This window comes from Galeopterus variegatus, unplaced genomic scaffold, assembly GCF_000696425.1.
Source record: "Galeopterus variegatus unplaced genomic scaffold, G_variegatus-3.0.2 Scaffold2018, whole genome shotgun sequence".
In the NCBI taxonomy this organism is placed as follows: Eukaryota; Metazoa; Chordata; class Mammalia; order Dermoptera; family Cynocephalidae; genus Galeopterus; species Galeopterus variegatus.
Window position 1 is genome coordinate 200,019 of NW_007728129.1, and position 22,031 is coordinate 222,049.

Consider the following 22,031-nt stretch of genomic DNA (forward strand, 5'->3'; position numbering starts at 1 on the left):
TATAGCACACCCTCAATACAGTGTAGTACAATTTTTGCTAAATGCAGTCCCATTGGGCTAGACTGTGAGCCCCTTGAGGGCCTGTCTTTTGTTCTTTATATCTCAGACACCTAACCTAGTATATAGTAAATACTCAATAAATACTTGCTTGAATTGAATTGATTGATTTACCCTATTTTTATCTTCCATTACAGCCCACTGTTTGTAACATGGAAGATTGGTCGAGACAAAAGATTGCGTGGATGCATAGGTACTTTTTCTGCCATGAATTTGCATTCAGGACTCAGGGAGTACACACTTACCAGGTGAAGACCAATTTTTGTTACCTCTGCTTCTACATTAAAAAAAAAAAAAGCGTATGAAACTTGGACCTCATACTTTAATTTCTTTTCTTTTACCGAATTGTCAATAGTCTTGACTCCTTTCATGTCAGGTTTTTCCTTCTCTTTGACCATTTACCTTATCTCTGGTAAAATGTTATTAATATATATTATCATAATATAAAATACTGTGATTACATGTATTCTGCCATAGATGTTTTGAAGCATTTTTTAATTCCAATGGCCAGTTTATTTTGTGTAACTTGGAAATTAATGACCAAATGTCCATGGGTTACCAAAATATATTATTTCTGTAATAATAGTTATTTCTTCCCTATTAGGTTTTTAAAAATAGTTGATGTCACTTTCATCTTAAACATTTTGTTACACTTTTATGTACTTTTGAAACTGAAGGGAGAACCTAGGAAGAAAGTGATGCCACAGCCTGCCAACATAATCATTCACATTCACACTTCACTCAGAATTAATTGTAGCTTGCTTATTTTGTTTCATCTAACACAAGGACAAAGTAATGAATGCCTCATTACAGTTGTTAAGACTCTGTTCTTAATTTCTGAACTCACAAAAAGCTATCTAGCACACCATCTGATTTTTTTGTTCAAGTTCAGATTTCTAGCAAATTGTTTGCCAAAATTATTTCAAAAGAAGAAAATTCCTTAAATAATAAGCTATTAGTAAAGGAATTTCCTGTTTTTGTTCATATTTTAGGGTGATTATCTGATACCGTTTGTATAGTTGTAATATGCACAGGGTCTGTCCAACAAGAAACTGGTCCCTGCTGAGTATGGGTACTTGGGGCAAGTTGCTTAACCTCTATATGTAAAAGTAGTAATTACAATATTTTGTTCTATATACTTAATGGGGTGTTAGGAGGATGTTAAGGGAATGAAGTAATAATCAATCACTACTTTGCTTTAGGATTAATGTTGTGGAACATTCATTATGTTACTGTAGAATTGCATAAATGTAGGTTCATAGCACCAGTTAATAAAATGATGTAACTGAGTTTAGTATTCTCATGTTTGAAGATACCCAGTAGCTCACAGCTGCAGGGTATTCTCAGCTTACAGTGACACCCAGAAAGAAATGGCTTAGAGGCTCACATTCATTTTTAGCTTTTCACAGGTATTAGAACCTGGGTGTTTGGATTTGATTAAATAACATACAGGCTGAAAGGGGGGTCAAAACACATAGTCTGGAAATAAGTACAATTTGTCAAAAATAGTATAAATGCTAGTCTAGGCACGTTAGGTTTTTTTTCTGACATAAAGTACAATGGGCTCATTTTGGGACTTCAGCAAATTCTGTTGGTGACTACATTTTTGGGACAAGTGCATATGAAATTACATGTTTAATAACTAATCAAAGGCAATTTATTGTACATTTCCCAATATAAGTTGTTATGACGAACACTGGCTCTTTAGCATTTCCTGAAAAAAAGAATTATGTGGCTCACTGCAGGACTTCTCAGAACCTTTTATGTTAGTAGTATTATGAATCTCTAAGAAAGAGGTATAGAATGCAGCATTTTCCAGGCTTCAACTTATTTGACTACAGAACCCTTTTATCTTCCCATCCCAATGTCTTGTGCGATTAGTATACCAAGGAGTATGTTTTTGGAAATACAAGTCTATTATAAAATTTGATTTTTACTTTGTACTTGGGTAGTAGGAGTTGATATCTAGTATATAAACCCTTTGTGCTTTCTAGTGAAATTGTGGCAGAAATCTCATTATCAAATATTATATGCTTTAGAAATCTTCAGTAGTAGTGACGTAGTAGTGACTGTGGTAGCAACTTGGTTTTGTTTAAAGAAAATAAGTTCTTTTGCCTGCACTGATAAGAAGGGATGAGAATATCTAACTTTTCTGGACTTGTGGATTTATCTCAAAGGGTAATTACCAGAAGAATTGCAGTATATTTTTCTGGCAATAATGTGATTCCGAATGAATTATTCAAATAGTTGAATTTGGAAATTTGCTTACATTTGTATATCTTGTCACCCTCATTGTAGTCTGTGGCTCTTCCTGTTTACTTTTCAACATTTTTTCTCATGTTTCTATACAACTTCCTCAAATTGTATAGAGGACATTAAAGAGGGGTGTGTGTAGGTGTATGTATGTGTGCTTATGTGTGTATACTCACATTTACTTCTCGTTTTGCTTGGTTTAATTTCTTTTGTTTAACACAGTATTAAGAATCAAGTTATTTGGAAGAGACAATCAAAAGAAAACAAGTTTTACAAAATACAGATAATCTTTTTTCCTGGATTCATTGTAGAGTCAAAAACTAAAGGAGTCATTTTTTAAAATTACAGTATAATGTTTTTCAGTCCAATAGTGTGCTTGTCATTTCTACATGTTATGTTGTTGTTTTATTATTATTATTAATAGCTACCATTTATTAGGAATTTACTACATATCACACATTGCTGATGAGCTTTATATGCATAGTCCTCACATGTCTTAGGTATTACTATCCACATTTTTAAAATGAGGAAACTGAGATTTAGAGAATTTAAATAATTTACCCACTTTAATGCATTTAGTTATTGGTAGAACCAGGATTCAAACCCAGGCCATGTGACTATAAAGTCCATGCTCTTGACTGCCACATTTAAGATTAGACAAAATAAAATTTTCTGATAATCTGTCTTGCAGCTTTGTCATGAAAATAATGAACTTGAAAGCAGGTTACTATAAATTTTATAGATCACAGATCAATAATTCTTCAAAAATTCTAGTCGGGAGTTAAGACTCAAATGTTGGAACATTATTTAAAATTCCAGAAAGATGGGAATATAGAAAATATAGATGGGATTATGGAAAGTATAGAACTCAGAATTGTATAGACTAGGCAGAAGAAAATTAACTTGGATAAATTTTATATAAAAGGGAAATGCTTATTACAAAAATATGCTACTGTATGATATGAAATTGTGTTCTTTGGCTGCATAGACTAGACTTCAAGAAGAATATAATTTTTCTGAACATAATAATTGGTGATTCTTGGAGTCTGGTCTTCCCATCGTAAAACCCTTAACTCACAAAATGAATACATGAAATCCAATGAACTTAGGGGTTTGGGGGTATAAAAGATGGAGAAAGCAAAGCAAACAAACAAAAAACAGTGAAATTAAAGACTCCAGGTAAAGGTGTCTTTTAAAAACATTAGAATATCTGGTTGTTCACTGTCTTCATTTGTGATTAGATAGACTGTTCATTTTTTAGAATGGTACCTTTCTTAATTGTATCGTGGTAAAATATACATAAAATTTACCATTTTAACCATTTTTAAGTGCACAATTCTGTGGCCTTAAGCACATTCACACTGTTGTACAACCATCATCAATATTCATCTCCAAAACTTTTTCATCTTCCCCAGCTGGAACTCTATACCCATTGAACACTAATTCCCCATTCTCCCTCCTCCAGCCCTGGCAACCACCATTCTACTTTCCGTCTCTATGCATTTGACTAGTCTAAGTACGTCATATAAGTGGAATCACTCAATATTTGTCATTATGTGACTAGCTTATTTCATTTAGCATAACGTCTTCAAGGTTCATCCCGGTGGTGGCATGTGCCAAATTCCTTTGTTTTTAAGTCTGAATAATATTCCATTGTATATATATACCACATTTTGTTTATTCATTCATCCTGCGATGGACGCCTGGGTGGCTTCTACCTTTTTGCTATTGTGTATAATGCTGCAGTGAACATAGGTGTACAAATATCTGTTCGAGTACGCTTTCTTCTTTTAAAAGTTAACCATTTTATAGAAGACAATAATCTATCTTGATTGTGGTCCCTTAATCTCTAAAACCTTTCTTTAAAAAATGACGAGGTACTTTTTATTTTTTTTAAAAGATGACCAGTAAGGGGATCTTAACCCTTGACTTGGTGTTGTCAGCAGCATGCTCTCCCAAGTGAGCCAACTGGCCACCCCTTTATAGGGATCTGAACCCGTGGCCTTGGTGTTATCAGCACCACACTCTCCCAAGTGAGCCATGGGCTGGCTCTGATCAGGTACTTTTTAAATGAAATGCCTACCCTGGATTAATTTTTTGTTTATAAATACATTGAAAATTAAAATACTTAGTCAAGTTGTATGTTCCCCTAATTGAAATTTCAATTTATTTTAGATTGAAATAAACCTTATAAATAGGCTGAGGATTTCCTCCCAATTATAAAAATACATAGTTTTTGTGTAGGTAGCATGAAAACTTTGTGAGAATTACAACATGCAACTGTTAAATAGACTATCTTTTTCCTGACGCTGGAGGCTCTAGGTAAAAGCAGGAAAGATTATAGCAAATAAGAAGTACAATGGAGAGTTCAGAATTATTGATAAAAATCTATCCATAGAAATTGGTGACAGTCCACAAATTACCATATTTATCAGTGCTCACGACTTCAAAGTAGAAATATTCTTTGTCCCAGTTGAAGAAGAGTAATTTCTAGAATTTACCAATTATTTACCAACAATTTCCTGTATTTACTTCCATTTATGGCTTTTACATGTTAGAAAGCAGAGACAGATTTATTTCCCCTCCTTTAGTACTTAGAAAACATACTTTTATAGAGAAGAGAATTACGACTAATATACTTGAATCTCAATCAAAGAAGATTGCTTAAAATTTTGGCTAATAAGTTGTCCAGCAAAGTGCACATCTATTTGTTTATGTAAATTCAACTTGGTAGTAATTTTTGTAAAATAAGTGATTAATAGATGTGTTCTTGTTTAGTAAAACAGGAATGTGGTCACCATACTTAAAAGACTATCTTTCTTTTCTTCTCATTTATTTTGTTGTACTTAGACCTCTTGGCAGTACAATAATTATGCAGGTGCCGGCAGTGTCTGGAGCTCGATTCTGAACTATGCTAATTAATTCTGAGAAATTAGCAATGGAGATTTCCTTTCTAGCAAACAGGGTGACCATATAAAAGGTGATGCATTTTGTTTTGTTTTGGAGTTTTGTTTTGTTTTGTTATTTGTGAGTGAGTTGTGTATGTGTGAGAGAGAGACAGAGAGAGAGAGAGAGAGAGAGAGAGAGAGATTGATTGTACATTACAAATGTTAACTTTTATTGAGAAAATAGAATAATTTAATCAGGCCCCCTTACCTTAGGTCCGGTTGGGGGTGGTGTGGTGCATTCTTTGTAAGCAAGTTGTGTGTGGGTGGAGTTAGTGTGCATGTGTGGTGCCACTGTTTGGCTGGTGTTTACTGCCTCTGGTGTCCACTGTGCACGGCCATGCTCTCGAACCTACGGCTCCAAGGACCTTTTTGCTGGTTACCTAGGTCATAGACCTGCATGTGAGGGGTCTGGTGATCCAGCCTGGTGTATGAGGGGTCTGGGGACCCAGACTGGCATGTGAAGGGTTTGTGACCCAGTCTGGACAACAGGCTTGAAGGGTCTGTGAATTCCAGACCCTGCCCTAGCTCGACAATTGGCCCAGTCGGCAGGATAATGGGCAGGTAAAAGAGCCCAACAACTTTCTATTAGATTTGTTGAGATACTGAAAATAGCTAACATACCTACTCTATTACTTTCAAAGGTCCTAGCTAGATTGGATACTTCTGGGTCACTTGATTCATTGTAAACAGAATTTGCTTTTATATTATGGTGGTATAATATGGCATTTTTCTAAAATAGTATGAGTTTAAAACCATTGTAAGCAGCATAATTATATTTTCCCACCTCAAGGTAGACTGTTTTGTGATAATTCTTACTCTTGATTATTTTAATAACTACACTTGGCTCATTGTGAATGATAAGATTAAACAAGTTCCTCTCCACTCTCATTTAATATTACCCAGATTGATTTCTCTTATGAAAAGAAAAGCTTTACATGAGTCACTTCTGACTGTACATTATTGTCATAGAAGCTCATTCTGGAGATGTTAAGGCCAGACTATTTTTGTCAGGTGTCTGTGGAGAGAGTCCTGGCTAAAGTATGATTTTTGGAGAAATAGAGGTATCAAAAACACAATGAAAAATTAATTAGCTTCATTTACAACCTACGTTTTGTTGCCTTTTTACAAAAGGGAGGATGGCTTGAGTCCTAAAATTATACCTAATTTGATAGTTTCAGTGTATTAATTACTAAATGAGAAATTAAATGTTATTCAGATTTTATAAGGATTGAATTTAAGGTACAGTTTGGAACCTATATTGTCGTATATGCTTTACTCAAAATTATCCATAGGAAAGTATGGTGAAATATCTCCCAAAAGCTGGAATCCTCATTTTAGCCTCAGTTAATACATTCCTTCATTATCCCAAGGTTGTGCTAATGTGCAGAGATGTAACCAAAAAACTGGTCAGCAGAACATAGAAAGAGAAACTAAAGAGCAAAAACCATTCCCAGTATGAATAATGGCTCCTGAATTATGGAAAATTGTCTGAATTCATGTAGTACCTCTGCCACAGAAATTAAGTGTAGTGAGTATATCAGATTCTATTCACTATCACATCTTTCAGATCTTCAGAGTCTCCAGTTGCAATCCTCCTACTGCTTTAATTAAGAGCCACATGTACAATGCCTTTGGGCAGAAAAACAGAAAAATCCATCTGTAAAAAAGAGGCATGAAAGAAACTGAAAATGGGCTTTTTCAGTGTCAGGGCTCTTGGTTCTTGAGTTTGGTAAGGAGAGGATGAACTACAAGAAATTGACTCTATTCTTACATCCGTCTATAAACTTTTCCTCTTTGTAGGAAGCTGCTATTTCCTTTTTTTAAAATCATGTTTAAACAGTACATCTTATAAAAATGGATTGGGGCAATGGTTGCACAACTCTATAAATATACTAAAAGTTGTTGAATTGTACATTTAAAATAGATGAATTTTATTGTATGCAAGACCGACCTTAATAAAGCTGTTATTGAAAAAAAAAAGAAAAAAAAGAAACAGTACATCTTGCAAATCTGGTTAAATTTTGCCTTAGGAGTTTGTAAGATAGTAGGAAAGATAAGAAGTTATATAAATAATTATAGTCCTAGGTAGAAAGTGATTTTTGCTTAAGAGACAGAGGAGGTGATTACTGGATGAATAGCTACTGTACATCTGTAATAAAAGATGAAATGTATTTAAAGCAATTTATGAATATTTCATTTGGTCCATCCCTAGTTCACTTTGTGTAAAAGCAAAACACTCTATATCACTTTTTGATTGGTTTTTATCCTACGGCAAAAAAGGTCAAAATTATAGGGATATGTATAAATCATTATTATCAAAGTGACCATATACATGGTGTTGGGTATTTTGAGAGATTAGTAACTCATATTTTAAAGAGGAAAATAAACTTGTTATGGGGGAAAAAAGCCTCTGAAATGGAGAACTCTTAAAAGTGTGCACACAGGCTCATTCCCTCCACCAAACTGCTAGAACCAAGTTGGATTATAACCCTGATGCTTGGCAGATGAAGAAAATTAAAAGTTAATACTTTAGATTTTGCTTTCCTCCTGTCCCATTAAAGTGAATTCATATTTTATTTCAGTACAGTAAACTGATATCTACCTCTTTTCCTGGGAATCATTGCCTGAGATAGTCTTAATTTTTTTCAGATGAAAGATTGAAATGGTAAAGCTAAATTAGAACACAAATATTGTATGAAATTGTTATATTATTAGATGTGGTCTAAAATTATGCTATAGGCATTTAAAATATATATTTTTTGTCTGGACATGTACATAATAAATTATTGGGTCTACTTATAAGATCTAAAGTATTTGAGTTATTAGGACCTGAATGAACAAGAGAACAGATTTTGTACCTTAGTGTTCTGGAAGAATAAGAAGGTTACACTGTGGTAAGCTCAAGGCTATTACTCCTGTTTAGAATATCTTGCAAATAATATGCTTTTACCAGTTCTAGGGGACAATGGTACTAGTAATTTGAGTACTTTAAATCATCGAATGTTGAGGTTTTTGTGCAGCAATTTAACATTAAATTTTTAGTTATGATTTTATAAGCCTGAGAAATTAATTTTGAAAAGATTTACTTAAAAGGAAGAAGAAACAAAGCCCTTCTTTATAATCTTCACCCTTCCCTCAAACTTTAAACTGCCTCAAAGGTGGATATCCAAAGTAGTGGTCCTTGGAAAAAATGTCCTTTTCATTATTTATAATAATGTGCTGTTCCTCAAAGGCCAAACACTTATTGTTAGCCCTTTATCTTGCATCATAAATATGTTTTTCTTAGAAAGAACTTCTAGATTTTTTTTTTTTACATTTTCTTTCACTTTTTAAGTAAAGATCAAACATTCAATATAAAAGTCTTATCCTAAACAGCTACATTATCCGGGCTGCTTCTTGTTAACAAAAGAAATAATATATATAGATACAGTTATATAGAGATATTATATAACAAATGAAGCAGACATGGACAAATGGTAACTTAAAAAACATTATGTTGGAATAAGAATTCCATAGGTGCTAGGAGTTTTTAAAGATGGAAAACAGTATTTGATACATCGTATTGAGAATGAAGCTCTAATTATTGTTAGTATCAAATGTGCAGTGTGCTTTTCAGGATGTTAAAAATCTGAAAGTGAAGAAAATACATTTAGATTCGTAAAATAAAGATTTATAATTGGTCTCATGTTCACAAACCCATTTCATTAAGTTTGCAATTTTACTTTAGCTCACAAAATTATCCTTTAAATGTACATATTGAAATTATAGACTCATAATTCAAATTAGATTAGCATGTTATTGTCTCCATTTTTAACCCGTTTTTTAAATTTCTACGTCGAAATGCTTACTTTTATGTCCTTCCTAGTAGCAAAAGAGAAAATTAGAAAAAGGCCGTAAAATAAATTCTTCAGAAGCTTTTTTTTTTTTTTTTTTTGGTAAAGATTTTTTTTTTTTCGTTAAATTTTTATTTTGTCAATATACAATGTATATGATTATTATGGCCTATCACCGACACCTCCCTCCCTTCTCCCTCTCTCCCCTCCCCCCCAAGAATGTCCTTTCCGTTTGCTTGTTGTAACAACTTCATAAAAGTATAGTTGTTATATCTTCTTCCCCACCCCCCCCCGGTTTTTTTTTGTGTGTGTATGTGGGTGAATTAATTTGTTTGTTTTGATTAAAGGGATTGTCCATAACTCAACTTCCTGTTGCTATACCCAGCTACCTTCAGGACTGCTTTGTACGTTCCACAACGGTGATTTAAAAGGTTCCAACTGTAGCCACTTTACTGAAAATAGTAGGCAAGAGAATATCTTTTAAATTTTGGGGTTGCTTTTAACCTAAGCCATTCTTCTAAGATGACTTTTTGTTGCTCCCTAGCTAAGGGGAATTGATTTGCTTACCTAGGTCTAGAGAAGGATTCTAAGCCTTCGAAATGACTGGAGCTGTGCTGCACATGAAGAGCAGTAAACAAGTGTACACTGCTGGTTAGACTTATACTGTTCATCAAGTCATGGGTTCAACCCCACTTGGACCGGTTTGCTTTGTTTTGCTCTACATCCCAGACTGCACCCTAGACCCCAGGCTGTTGATTACAGTGGGGCTCAGAGCATGTGGATGATTCCGTACCAAACCCAAGCTTCAGCATCATCTCAGCTTTTGAAACATGTTACATTTTGAGTACCCAAACCTTAGCTATTTCATGAATAGTTAATAATAATTACAGTAATAATTGCTTTGAATCTAAAAGAAAAAAAATGAGAATATTAAAATTGTTAATTTCTTTTCAAAAGCCCTCTGAAGAGAGCCAATGTGACATGGGAAAAAAAGTTTTCTAGAGCGGCAGTAGAACTGAGAACAACAGGTTGGAGTTCAATAGGCCTGAAAATGCTATGGACAAAAGCAGAGATTTCTGGTTTGAAACCTAGCCTCAGAGCAACCTGAAGAAATTGTTTTTTGGTTCCCCTTTTCGGAGTTTCCACCTCTAATAAAGAGTAGTGGCTAGGAAGGGGAGTAATCTCAGATAATATTGAACTTCACCTGAAGCAACTCTTAAGTATTTCAGTGATAAAAAGATGACCATGTTAAATTCACAGGTGTGTAAATACGTTATAAAATGTAATTGCTCTTTGTAAAAGTACGCTTTTTTAAAGGCTGAGTTTTAAAGTTGTCATCTATTGTGTGTTTAGATGTTCCTGTGCCTCATATATCAGCTCACTAAGGTATGTAGGTACTAAGAATATGTGCCCTCCCATGCCATTGCATCTTCCTTTTCATAGATTTTATTATTGCTCAGAGCAGCACATTTAGCCCATTAGCCAAAATGGGCACAAATGCACCCACTGGCATGACCAAACTCTCATCACTTAGTGTTAATCCTTATGTCTGAGACAAGAAGCCCTCCTATCTACCTTTCTCACCTAGAGTAAAAGCCATAGTCATTTAAAAGCCCATATTTCACTCAGTAAAGTTTATGTTGACTAATGGCGGCATGCTGTGCCTGCCCCTGCCTCTCTCCTCACCTCCTTCTCCCCTCTTCCCACCTCCCTTTGCTCACTCGGCCTTAGCCATACAGGCTTCCTTCTTTTCCTTTAAACACACTAGGCATGCTCCCTCCTCATGACCTTTTTGCACTTGCCATTTTCTCTACCTGGAATAATCTTCTCCTAGATATCTGTGCAGCTTGGCTCCCTTGCTCCGTTCAAGTCTCTATTCAAATGATGCCTTATCAGTGACACCCTATGTAAGATAGCAAGGCCCACATTTGCTGTCTGGCTCTCCCCATCCACTCTACCCTGTTTTATTTTTTTCCATAGCACTTATCACCATCTGGCATACTGAAAATTTACTTGTGTATTTATGATTCTCTCCTAACTAAGAATGTAAATTCCATGAGGGCAGGGACTGATATAATATTACCCAAAGCCTAGAACAGTGCCTGGTACATAGTAGGCACTCAGGAAATATTAGTTGAATAAATACAAGTCTTGTTTTTACCAACATTTAGAAATAGTGAATTATAAAATACAGTATAAACCTTTGTCTTTACTACTTCACCTAGATTGGAAATTATCTGGACTTTTTGTGGATGGTTTCTTATGATTGTTTTCATTGAGTGCACATTGAATGTGCTTTTGTGTGTGTTTGAGTGTTTTAACTGACATTACATTTCTTTTTAAAATTCATTTTATTATGACCACTTTCAAATATTTACAAAGTAGAATATTATAATGATACAGTCATTTTTATAATAGTGATATTTACCTTTTAATTTTACTTACTTTTTTTATTGCTTTTTAAGTACAGAGGCAGTGTGAGGCTGTAGAAAGAGCATAGGCCTTAGAGTCATCCATACCTAGGTTCTACTCCTGGATCCCCCATTTCTTAGCTTTGTGACTTTAGGGAAGCTACTAAATTTCTGCCCAGTCTTGGCTTTCTCATCTGTAAAATGGGTATAATACCAACCTGGTAGGTTTGTTGTGAGGATTAAGATATATATATATATGGACAGAGAAAATCAGAAAAAGAAATAGTAGACGTGAAGAGAAACAAACACTGTTAATCTGTTTGGCGCCAAGCTGAAAACATGCTATTGGGCTTGGAGGCGCAGAAGAGGACAAGAGGTAATTTTCACAAAGACGTATATTTCTAATACTCTCCTTAACTTTTTTCCTTTTTTATTTCATTATAATATTTTAATATGTTTATATTTATGGAGAAACAAAAATGCAATACATCGTACACAAAAGCAAGCTCTGTGGAAGGGAGGAGAATTGATAGGCCTAGGTGAGGTGATGAAAAGAAGAAATGGACAGCAACCAAACAAAACAAACAGCTCCATAGTCTTGTCTTTCTTTGATCATAAATATGAGAATGTTTGGTTTTATATTTTATATATATATATATATATATAAAGTATCTGGTACATACTAGGTATGTAGTAAATATTTATATTTCTACTTCAGAAAGAAATTAAATAGTGAGGATAGCCAAGAAATGAAATCTAAAATATATTCATAGCAATTTAAATTGTTCTTTTTCTCTTGGACACATGTAGATTAGCAGGGATTTTTATATGAAAAGAAACAAGCATCATCAGAAAATAAATCAGTGACCCTACAATCAGTCATCATCTCATTTCTGTTTATGTAATCCTCTAAAAATATACACATGCATAAAACTGACCATTGAGCATAATGCTATCAGTTGATATTTCCTGTTGATTCTACCCCACAAATATCTCTTGAATCTATCCCTTCCTCTCCAGCCTCACTGTCACTGCTTTAGTCTGGGTTCTCATTCTGGCTCACTGGTTTCCCTGCTTCCTCTCAAAACTGTTCTACACCAGTCACCGGAATTATCTTTGTTGACACAAATCTATTTCACCCTCCTGCTTAAAAGAGCTTCTGTTACTCCCCATGGCCACAGAGGAAAGCCCATCCTTTTTAAGAACCATGGCATATGAGGCCCTAACCTCACACTCCAGCCATGCACGGTTATTCACTACTTCCCGAATATATTCTTTCATGTCTTTCTGGCTTTGAACATTTTTTCTCTGCCAGCATGTCTCTCCCCATTTCCACCCAGTCAACTCCTACTCATCCTTCAAGACTCAGCTTGCTTGTTGCTTCCTCTATGAAATTTCCTTGACGCTCTCCAGCAAAATTGGTCAGTCTCTGTGTTCCCACAGCACTTTGTTCAGGCCTCTATTATAACACTTAACACATTGGGTTATAATTATTAACTTTATAGGTTTGTCTCTCTCTTTTGAAATTGCCCTCAGCAGTAGATTACCAAGCCACATCAAAGTAAATAGACCAAAACCAGCCTCATTGCTTTGTAGCAACTTTACTTGATCTCGATAACCATTTCTACTGTCTTCCCTGTCTGCTTCTGTTAGCTTACTTTTGTCACCTTTCCTTGCTGCCAGTGTACTTGAGCCAATAAGAGTTGCCAATGCTGATTGATAGTGAGACGGGTGGTTTAAGGCCAGTTGGAGTTAGACTGAGCCAGGGGATAGGAATCCTTATACAGAACACTTTAGAAAGCAGGCTGGCCTCTTGTTGTAAGTGCTTTAAGTTTTCAAAGAAGCACAATGTGAATTGATGCTCACCGTGGAACCATAGAGCTGGAAGACATCCTTAGAAGTCATCTGGTCCAACCACTATCAGATACTTTAATCTATCTTAAAATCTCCCAAGAAGTGGGCATCTCGCTTTTATCTGAATATCTCCGTTGACTTGGAACTCACTACCAGTTAAGTAGCCCATTTCATTTCATTTTCAAATACCTCTAAACTCCAGTTACCACATAGCTTTAGTTGAAGTGGCAGAAATCAAAGATTGCCTGTATTTAGTGCTTTATTCTTTATAGAAAGCCATATTAACCAGCAGTGGTTAAACTTATCCTCTGCCTAATGTCTGAGTCTTTAGAAGTTTAGGAGTGGTGAGATACATAGCTTTACAATGTACTCCCATCCACTCACCCCTAACAGTTTTAACTGGCCCCTTATTGCTGAAACCTTTGAAGCTACTGCTGCCATACCTTCTCTCACTGCCTATGTTAGTTAGACTTCTGGAGTTGGCTTGGCCATAGAGCCCAGAGATTCCAAGATAGAGCTCGTACTAGTAGATCTTTTTGTTTCTCCAACAATTTATGACACAGAGTTGAAACTAGAGTTAGAACACAGGTCTCCTGACATTGCCTTGGACTATCTACAATTTCCGCAATAGAAAATATATGCGGATTTATTTATTTTAGTTTTATGTTAAGAAGCATACGGTTTCAAGAAACTCTAATAAAATAATCATTTCATAATGTAAAAACTTACTATCAAGTTATCTGCCTTATGTCAGACTTTTGGCATATTTTCATAAAATGAAGAATACCCTTAGAGCTATTCAACCAAAACTGCAAGAGTAACAGAATATCAGTATTAGAGAAACTCAAAGCAAAACCTTAAGTTTAATCTTATCTTTGATTTCCCTTTTCTTCAAACATGCCTCCAACATCCTGCTAGTTGTAGTTCCTAATCATAATAATAACTTCTATGTTTTGTGTGTGCTCGACCTGTCCTAATTATTCTAAGTAAGATACCTCATTTAAGTTTTTCAACAACCATGAGAAGTTGAAGGTATTTCACTTAATATGAGTATTACAGCTAGGGAAAACCAGGGCTTAGAGAGGTTAAGTAATTTGCTGAATGGCAGCTAATACATGACAGCACCTGAATTTGAACCTGATTCTATCTAACTCCAAAGCCTGTATTCCTAACCACTGTGACACACTGCTCCCCTCCAGTAACATCACTCCTCCTTCCCTGTGAAAGCTTCTTATAGACATTTGTTTTGCTAACTGAAGCTGGTATCCCTTGGTCTCAGCTCACCGAAAGAAAAAAAAATTGAATAAGCTTTCTCTTCATTTGGGGACTCAGTTTCTTAACTCAGTTTTCCAAAATCTCCCTTCCACTCCCCAGTCCAATAATTCCAATCTCTCTCAACTTCTCCAGGGTTCTTTTTTCTTTTAGCACATTGTCTCCCTTAATGTGCCTTTTTTCTTCACAGCTATTCTCTCAGTCCAGTTTGGTATCCTGAACTCCCATAGTCTCATCAGAATTTATCATCTTATCAAGGATATGCACTCCTCAAGCTTTGATTTCTTTCTGTACAACACTTGCATGTAACATCAGCAAACTTACAAATTTACAAGGGCTGGAATACTAGTTTTGCTCTCAGGTTCTAGCCAGGCACATCGCTCTGAAATCCACCATGACTATTGGAGGGCTTGGGGAAGGATTCACCATGAAGGGACTATGGATAAAAGTCCTGGCTCTGCTCTTCTCTACAGCTGGTCAAATTGGAGACATCATTTTAGGAGTAAGAAGTTAGTCTGTTTCTTAGAAATTATAATCAAGGAAACAAATTACAAATTTCTAAGTAATGTAGACCAAATATTTTGCCTTAGTTTCTGTTTTTACAATTTGAATTTCTTTGGGGCAATTTATCATAAAACAAGAAATAGCTTTATTAATGGAGGACAAATATATCCATAACTGACATTTTTCTCATAGAAATAAAAAAGGAATTTCAGGAAAGAATTGTATGTATGTGGTCATGGACTATGTTCATCTTACCACAGATTACTTACAATAGTAGGGTGTAAAAAATAATGAAAATATTCAGATTGTGTCTTTTTCTTATTCTATCTAGAATTTGAGTATTTGAAAAGCAAGAAAGATTTTTTAAAATGTGCTTTTTATTATATGCAACGCTTTTACAGATGCATTGCCTTTTTAAATTTTGAGGTAAACAGTAATGAAAACTTGAGAACCATAGGCATTGTTAAATATCTTCTGTTTTTGCCCTTGATCCATTTAAAACCTTTTCTTTGTCAGAAACAAATAATGCAACATTGAAGCCCATTGTCAGGACAGATATTTTTAAATTTGACAGGGAAAATACCTTTCAAATTTCTTACTCATATACTGTCTGTTAATTATAATAAAATTAACAGTAGTGTTGATTGGGATATTGTCCATGTCACATGTTTCTTAATAGGATATCAAAGAAATTTGCCGTTGTAAGTTGTCATTTCACATATTCAAGTCCCACGTACCTGATCATGGCAAATTAATGATGCAGTGGGAGAGAAACCAGCAAATAGCTGAATATGCTAGTCCAGAAATTAGTAACATTTTTAGTCTTTGGGATGTCAGTGAGGCCAAACAGTGCATTTAAGTGTCATTTGTAGGCTGAAGTCATAGGCCAAAGAGGTGGGAGGAGAGAGGGATGGGGCATGGTAGAGCAGACATTCTGCCACAAATAGTTGACTGTCAGTTTTGATTGCTGCTGTTCTGTTTCTTGCCTAAGGTGTATCCCATTTTAAGTTTAAGACTAAGAAAACCTTCCAGAAAGAAAAATTTAAATTAGAAAATTAAAAATTTTCAAAGCAAATAAATTAGCAAACGCTCATGGCTTTGCATTTTCGCACTGCAGATTTCCTCTTCTGTTTCCCACAGGCCTCACCCAGGGATTTCCCCAAACTTCCCAGAGTTGCTTCTTCTTCTTTTGTATGCTTATAGCCAACTGCTGGTACCCCTGTTACAGCACTTGCTTTATCTCGCCTTGAAGTGTGGTTAGTTTCTTGCATGATTGTCTTCCCTACTTAGATTGGTAGTCCCTTGAGGAACTGGACTAAATTTTTTACATCTTTGCATCCTCTAAGTAGCTGTGGGGGATTAGGCATAGATCAAAATAAATGTTTGAATAAGAGAGTTCCCTTAGTATACTGAAGTAATTGTTTACTAGGTGGGCAAGGTAATTAAAGAAAGTGTTAGGAGCTTATGCTGAAAGTGTAAATCATAGGAAAACAAAACTAATTTGCAAAAGTGATTCCCTTTCATTTCTAGGAACCCAGTTATAACCTAAGGTGAGATGTATCTGTATTTTGTTTTCTATTTATAATTTTAAATCAAGGAAATTTTTACTCATTACTTGCTTTATAACTGCATCAGTTGTCATTTAATAAAGGACAGGAACACTCAGTTCTTATGGGAGACAAAATGTTTAGATATTCTAGTTCGAGCTGTGAAGTAAAAGTTTGGAATGTGCTCCCATGGAAAAACCTATATATACTAATTCTACAAATGAGATGAATGAGAAATAGAAATAGCCTGAAGAAAAAAAATGACGATGTAATTTAATGTTCTATATATTACCTGTAGCACACAATTGCAACTTACAAGCATTTATAAGAAAAGGTGCCTTGAGGCCGCTTATTAGAGTTGTTTCATGAAGGACATTTTATCTTCAGTAGCACTATTGCCCATGTATTATTTTAAGGCCCCATAAGAGAGAGATGGTCATTTCTTTAAAGTTTTATATGTAGTTCCTAGTCCTACAAAGGTTGGCTGAGTGGGTGATGGCTTTCCAGAAATGATCTTTCTGTGATGGCTGAACACTTTGGGAGGATCAAAGTTTCAGGTGAGCAATCGCAGGTCATGGCTTCACACTGTGCTATTTATTGATATCTAGTTAACTATGTTTGCTTTTGTTAATGGATGAAACCACCTAGAGAAGCTGTGTTGATGCAGACATAAAACTTGAATTCAACGAACAAAACAGTACCTCACCTGTTTTTCCCAAGCAAGAAGATTTCAGATAGGGATTGGGGCATTTTGATTATTATATTTAGCAAGGTTCAAAAAAGTCATTTTGGGATTTGGCCTCTTAGGGCTCCTGTCTGCAATCATTAACTGTGGGAATATACACTCTTGAATAGATCTCACCCTATTCTGAGCCCAATTTTCTTCATCATTCCCTCTGCAATAAATACCACACAATAAGTGTCTGTATAATGAACAGTTTGGAGGTTCAATGGAATGCACAATATGATAAAGCTCCGTGGCAGTTTTTTTTTTTAAGTTCTTTTGATATGCATTTGATAGGAAAGTGTTAATTTCAGCAAAACATCTGGCACAAAAAAGTTGTGAGTGCAGGACATTTGAGGGGGTTACAGAAGGAGAAGAGATTTACTGTGCTTGACAATTGCCAGTAGTCAGGCCACTTCCAAGTTGTGATTTTGTCAGACTTGGAAATTAAGTGGGATCAAATCTACTCAGCTATTCAGTGGAAGAACATCCAAATCCAGCTGCAGCAAGGAGCAGTGACTGATTTAGAACTAATGCGCTCTACCCAGTGTCCCCTAGCTAGTTTTCATTAATATGCTTAATATTGCATATCTTTATATTCTGGGTTGGAAAAAAAGATGGCCTTTGTGGTTTATTCGTTGAACTTGTACAGCTGAATCTACCTCTTACAAGCCCTTTTTTAAATTGGCATTATGTTACTACAGATTTCAGTGTTCTTGCTGTTTTACTTATTTTCTTAAAAAGGTAATTTAAACTTAGAATAGTTACTATAGTTTCAGAACTTGATTGAAAGATGCATTCAGTATTTCCTCTAAATATGCAGCAATTATAACAACACAGCTGTAGTTAGAATTTATTATAAATCCTGACAATCTTTTTCTCATTACATCAGGCTGAAATTAGGTTTATTCAGTTCAATTCCACATTTACTGAACACTTAACTCTGAGCAAGGTACTGTACTAGGTACTACAGAGCTACAAAAATGAACAATATATGATATCTACCCAGGAGCTTGTAGTCTTATAAGGGAGATTGGCATGTACACAAAAGAACTATAAGGAAGAATGTAATAAGGTGCTACATTAGATAAAGAAACAATGCTCCTGGAAGTGGGAAAAATTAGCTCAGGTTGGATAGATTGGGGAAAGTTTTAAAGAAGAACTGACATTTAAGCTGAACCTCTGTGGCATTTCAGAGTCAATTTCAATGTTCAAAAGTGGGGATATGGAGAAGGTATGTATTATGTGTCCAAAAAACTTCCAGGCCAAATGTAAGGAGATAGAGAAGTATATGTTGTTTGGGGAGAGCTGTAAGTAACACTGCATGGCTTGAGCTCTAGTGGGGACAGTGGAGATAAAATGATAGATTGGGGCTAGATTTTTTTTCTAAAGGCATTGAGTTGCCATTGAAAGATTCCTAGCAGAGGAATAAGGCCATCAGGGATGACTCAGGCAGCTTGGATATAGGATGGAATGGAAAGGATAGAGATTAGAGAAAGAACAGTTAGGAGGCTAATTTTAAATACTCCAAATGAGAGATGCTACGGGTCTGAATTAGGTTAGTAACAGGAGGGATGTAAAGAGATGTATAACAGAGACAAGGTAGTAATCAAACAGGATGAGACTATACATGGGAAGTAAGGTAAAGGGAAGAGTTGAAGGTGTCTCCAAAGGTTCCTTCTTACATGATGGACAGGAAGATGATACTATTAAAAGTGATAGGCAACATAGGAAGAGGAGCACATTTGACACACTGCTTGTAAAAGAGTCATTTTTAATGTCAAAGTAATATTGAATTAATCGTATCTTTTTTTCTGAATTTGAGCATTGAAGATATTTTTTAAATTAAGAATGTATTCAAAATTATTTTCTCTCAGGATGTGGTAGTGAGAGTGGAATATATCATTAATATATTATTATATAGTATATTTATTATTTAATATATTATTTTAGTTAAAAGAAGAATAAATAAAATAGAAGGAAAAGACCCATGATATCATTTTCCCTTAGCATGTGCTGCAAAGCTAAGCTTAGAAAATAAAAGATAATTTTTATAGGCTACCACTTGCTTAAAGAAACATTGATGTTATAACATTTGTTAAAGTACAGCTGAACCCTCAAAATTCCTCTTTCTAACCAAAAATACATTTTGTGGATGAGAAATCTATAAAGAAATAAATATTTGTAAACATTGGGTGGTTGTTATGGAATTTAAATATCTGTACTTATTACCTAAGAATGTCTGGGTTTCAAGGCCGAATTAAAATAGATTGCAGGCTTCCTTAAAGGTAAACAGTACATCTGTTGATTTGTCTAGTACAATGGAAACTGACTGAATTTTGATTATGATAAAAGTCAGCATCTTTTCTTCCATCTATTTAGCAATACTTTTGGGTAATCTTTTCTCCTTTGGGGAACTTTCCAGATGTTTTGTGAATATGATTCCAATTTACAAGAGTTGTTTTTCTATTGTAGCTGAGTGATGTCCTAATTATGAAACTCTCAGACTGGTGTAATTCTATCCAAGGCGTCCTCTGTAATGTGTGTAGGAGTGCCCTGTGACACCTCGGCTTCCTTGATTTGCCTAGACTCTCAAAGCGGCAGGGATGAGGGAGAGGAGCAGAGTCCAGCCCCCGCTGCAGTAATTTTCATTAACAAAGAAAATAACAGTTCCAGCTACCATCTGGGGTCACTAAGTTTTGACCAACATTCATGTAGTTCAGTGAAAATGAACAGCTAGTACCACAAAATGATTTAGATGGTTCCTTAGGTACAGACATTGACTTGTATTTTCTGAAGAGAAATCTTGAAATTTAGTGAAAATGGCAGGGTAGTTGCCATTGTACACATTGTCAAAAAGAACCATTTTCAAGTAACAGATTGTTAACATTTAATGCTAATATATGATAATAGTCTAGCATTGAGTAGTGAAACAACTTTAGACAAGTATCCAAATTGTCTTATGACTACATTTATTTCTGAATATTAATTTAGAAAATTAGTAGTCAGCACTTAGTTTTATCTAGGTATGGATTATGACTTTCATAATATTCTGCAGAAAAATGCTCCCGATCTGGAACAACTCTGAGTTGCCTCACTCTACCCAGCAGTTGGTTCGTGCCCTGTGTTTGCTTGACTACCTTAAATATTTGCCCAAGCCAAGCATAATTTAAAAAGCAAAATTCTCATTTAACAAGTGACAAGCTTATGGTGTCCAGTTGTAGATGATTTTTGAACTTGAGGCCCTCTTGTTCCTCTCAACACTGATGATACAGAGATAACACACATGATTAAATCAGTATGTAAAGAGACTTACATTTTAAAAAGAGAGGAGCCTTTTTGGTGACTTTCTTGCCCAAAACCATTTTGAGGATTTTTTCTCCACAGAGTTTACTGGCTAGCATTTCACTTTTGTTGGAACATTGGCCTATGATTATTTTTTTCAGTATTCTTGTATAGGCCTTTGAAAGGATACCTATCAATTTTAGTGTCCCAAATTTTCTTAAGCAAACACATTTAGTGGTTCTGGTATTTTCAAGGTTTCTATAGAAACTACAAATCCTGGAGCTATTTTTTATCTTTTTGCTCTGATTTCCAGTTCTGTAAATGAAAAGGAGGAGTCTTATCACCTCAAACCAAGCAAAATTAGGAGAGCGCCATGATGCCATGATGTGCTAGTTCTGTGTGTCTTGTGCTTAAGGGAAACCTATACAAATCCAGGAGCTTACAATATAATTAGAACACTCAGACTTATCTTTGTAACAAGGTAACTAAGACTCTGAGGCAGTGAGCCCTGCTTGCAGAGGGAGTGGTTGTGGAGAGCTGGAAGATTGCCCTGTGCTAGTGAAGTGAGAATCAATATGGATGTGTGAGGAGTAACAACCTCCAGGAATGCTGTCTTTGGACAGCAATGCTACTTTGTTGGCCTTTCATTTTATATTTATTTCATAATGATTATATATTTAGTACTTAACTTACAGGTTTCTAAAGGGTTTTATTCGTTGCTTTGGCTTTTTATTTTGTTTGTTTTGGTGTGTAGGTTTCTTACCTCGGGGGTATGAGCCTTTTTTGCTCCTTCTCCTATTTTACAGCTAGATGTACCCCCCAAGATATTGTAACTTTCTTAGGTTAGACAGTTAGTAATCAAACTTGTCAAGAGGCTTGAGCTGTATTTGTGATTCAGTTATGAGTGACATACCATAAGACTTAGAGTTTTGGGAGCATGACAAAGACTGTAGACCAATAGCTAGCAGCACCAAATTGGAAGTAAAAGTTCTCAAATTCAAAATAATTGCAGGGCTCTGTTTACAATAGCCAAGACATGGAACCAACCTAATTGTCAATCGATGGATCATTGGATAAGGAAACTGTAGTATATATACACAGTGGGATACTACTCTGCCATAAAAAAGAATGAAATACTCCCATTTGCAACAACATGGATGAGCCTTGAGAAACTTATGTTGAGGGAAATAAGCAAAGCACAGATGGATAAATACCTCATGTGCTCACTCATATGTGGGAGCTAAGACAGAAAGAAGGAAGGAAAGAAAGACCACAGTAGTGTGTTTGGCTTACAGAGGGAGGGAACATTCCTAGGGCTACAAAGTGGAGGGGGGAAAGGGGGA

General features: G+C 35.3%; 1 protein-coding gene across 2 annotated transcripts in view; it reads left to right on the forward strand.

The window, feature by feature from the left end:
• The window catches only part of AMMECR1 (Alport syndrome, mental retardation, midface hypoplasia and elliptocytosis chromosomal region gene 1), a 115,287-nt gene that overhangs the window by 55,669 nt on the left and 37,587 nt on the right, over nt 1-22,031 (forward strand). The window contains exon 2 of one of the 2 annotated variants that reach the window (XM_008580100.1): nt 195-305. The exons of the other annotated variant lie outside the window; for it this stretch is intronic. Within the exon in view, the coding sequence (XP_008578322.1) occupies nt 195-305 (111 nt within the window). The remainder of the gene's footprint in view (nt 1-194; nt 306-22,031) is intronic. 2 annotated transcript variants of the gene reach the window in all.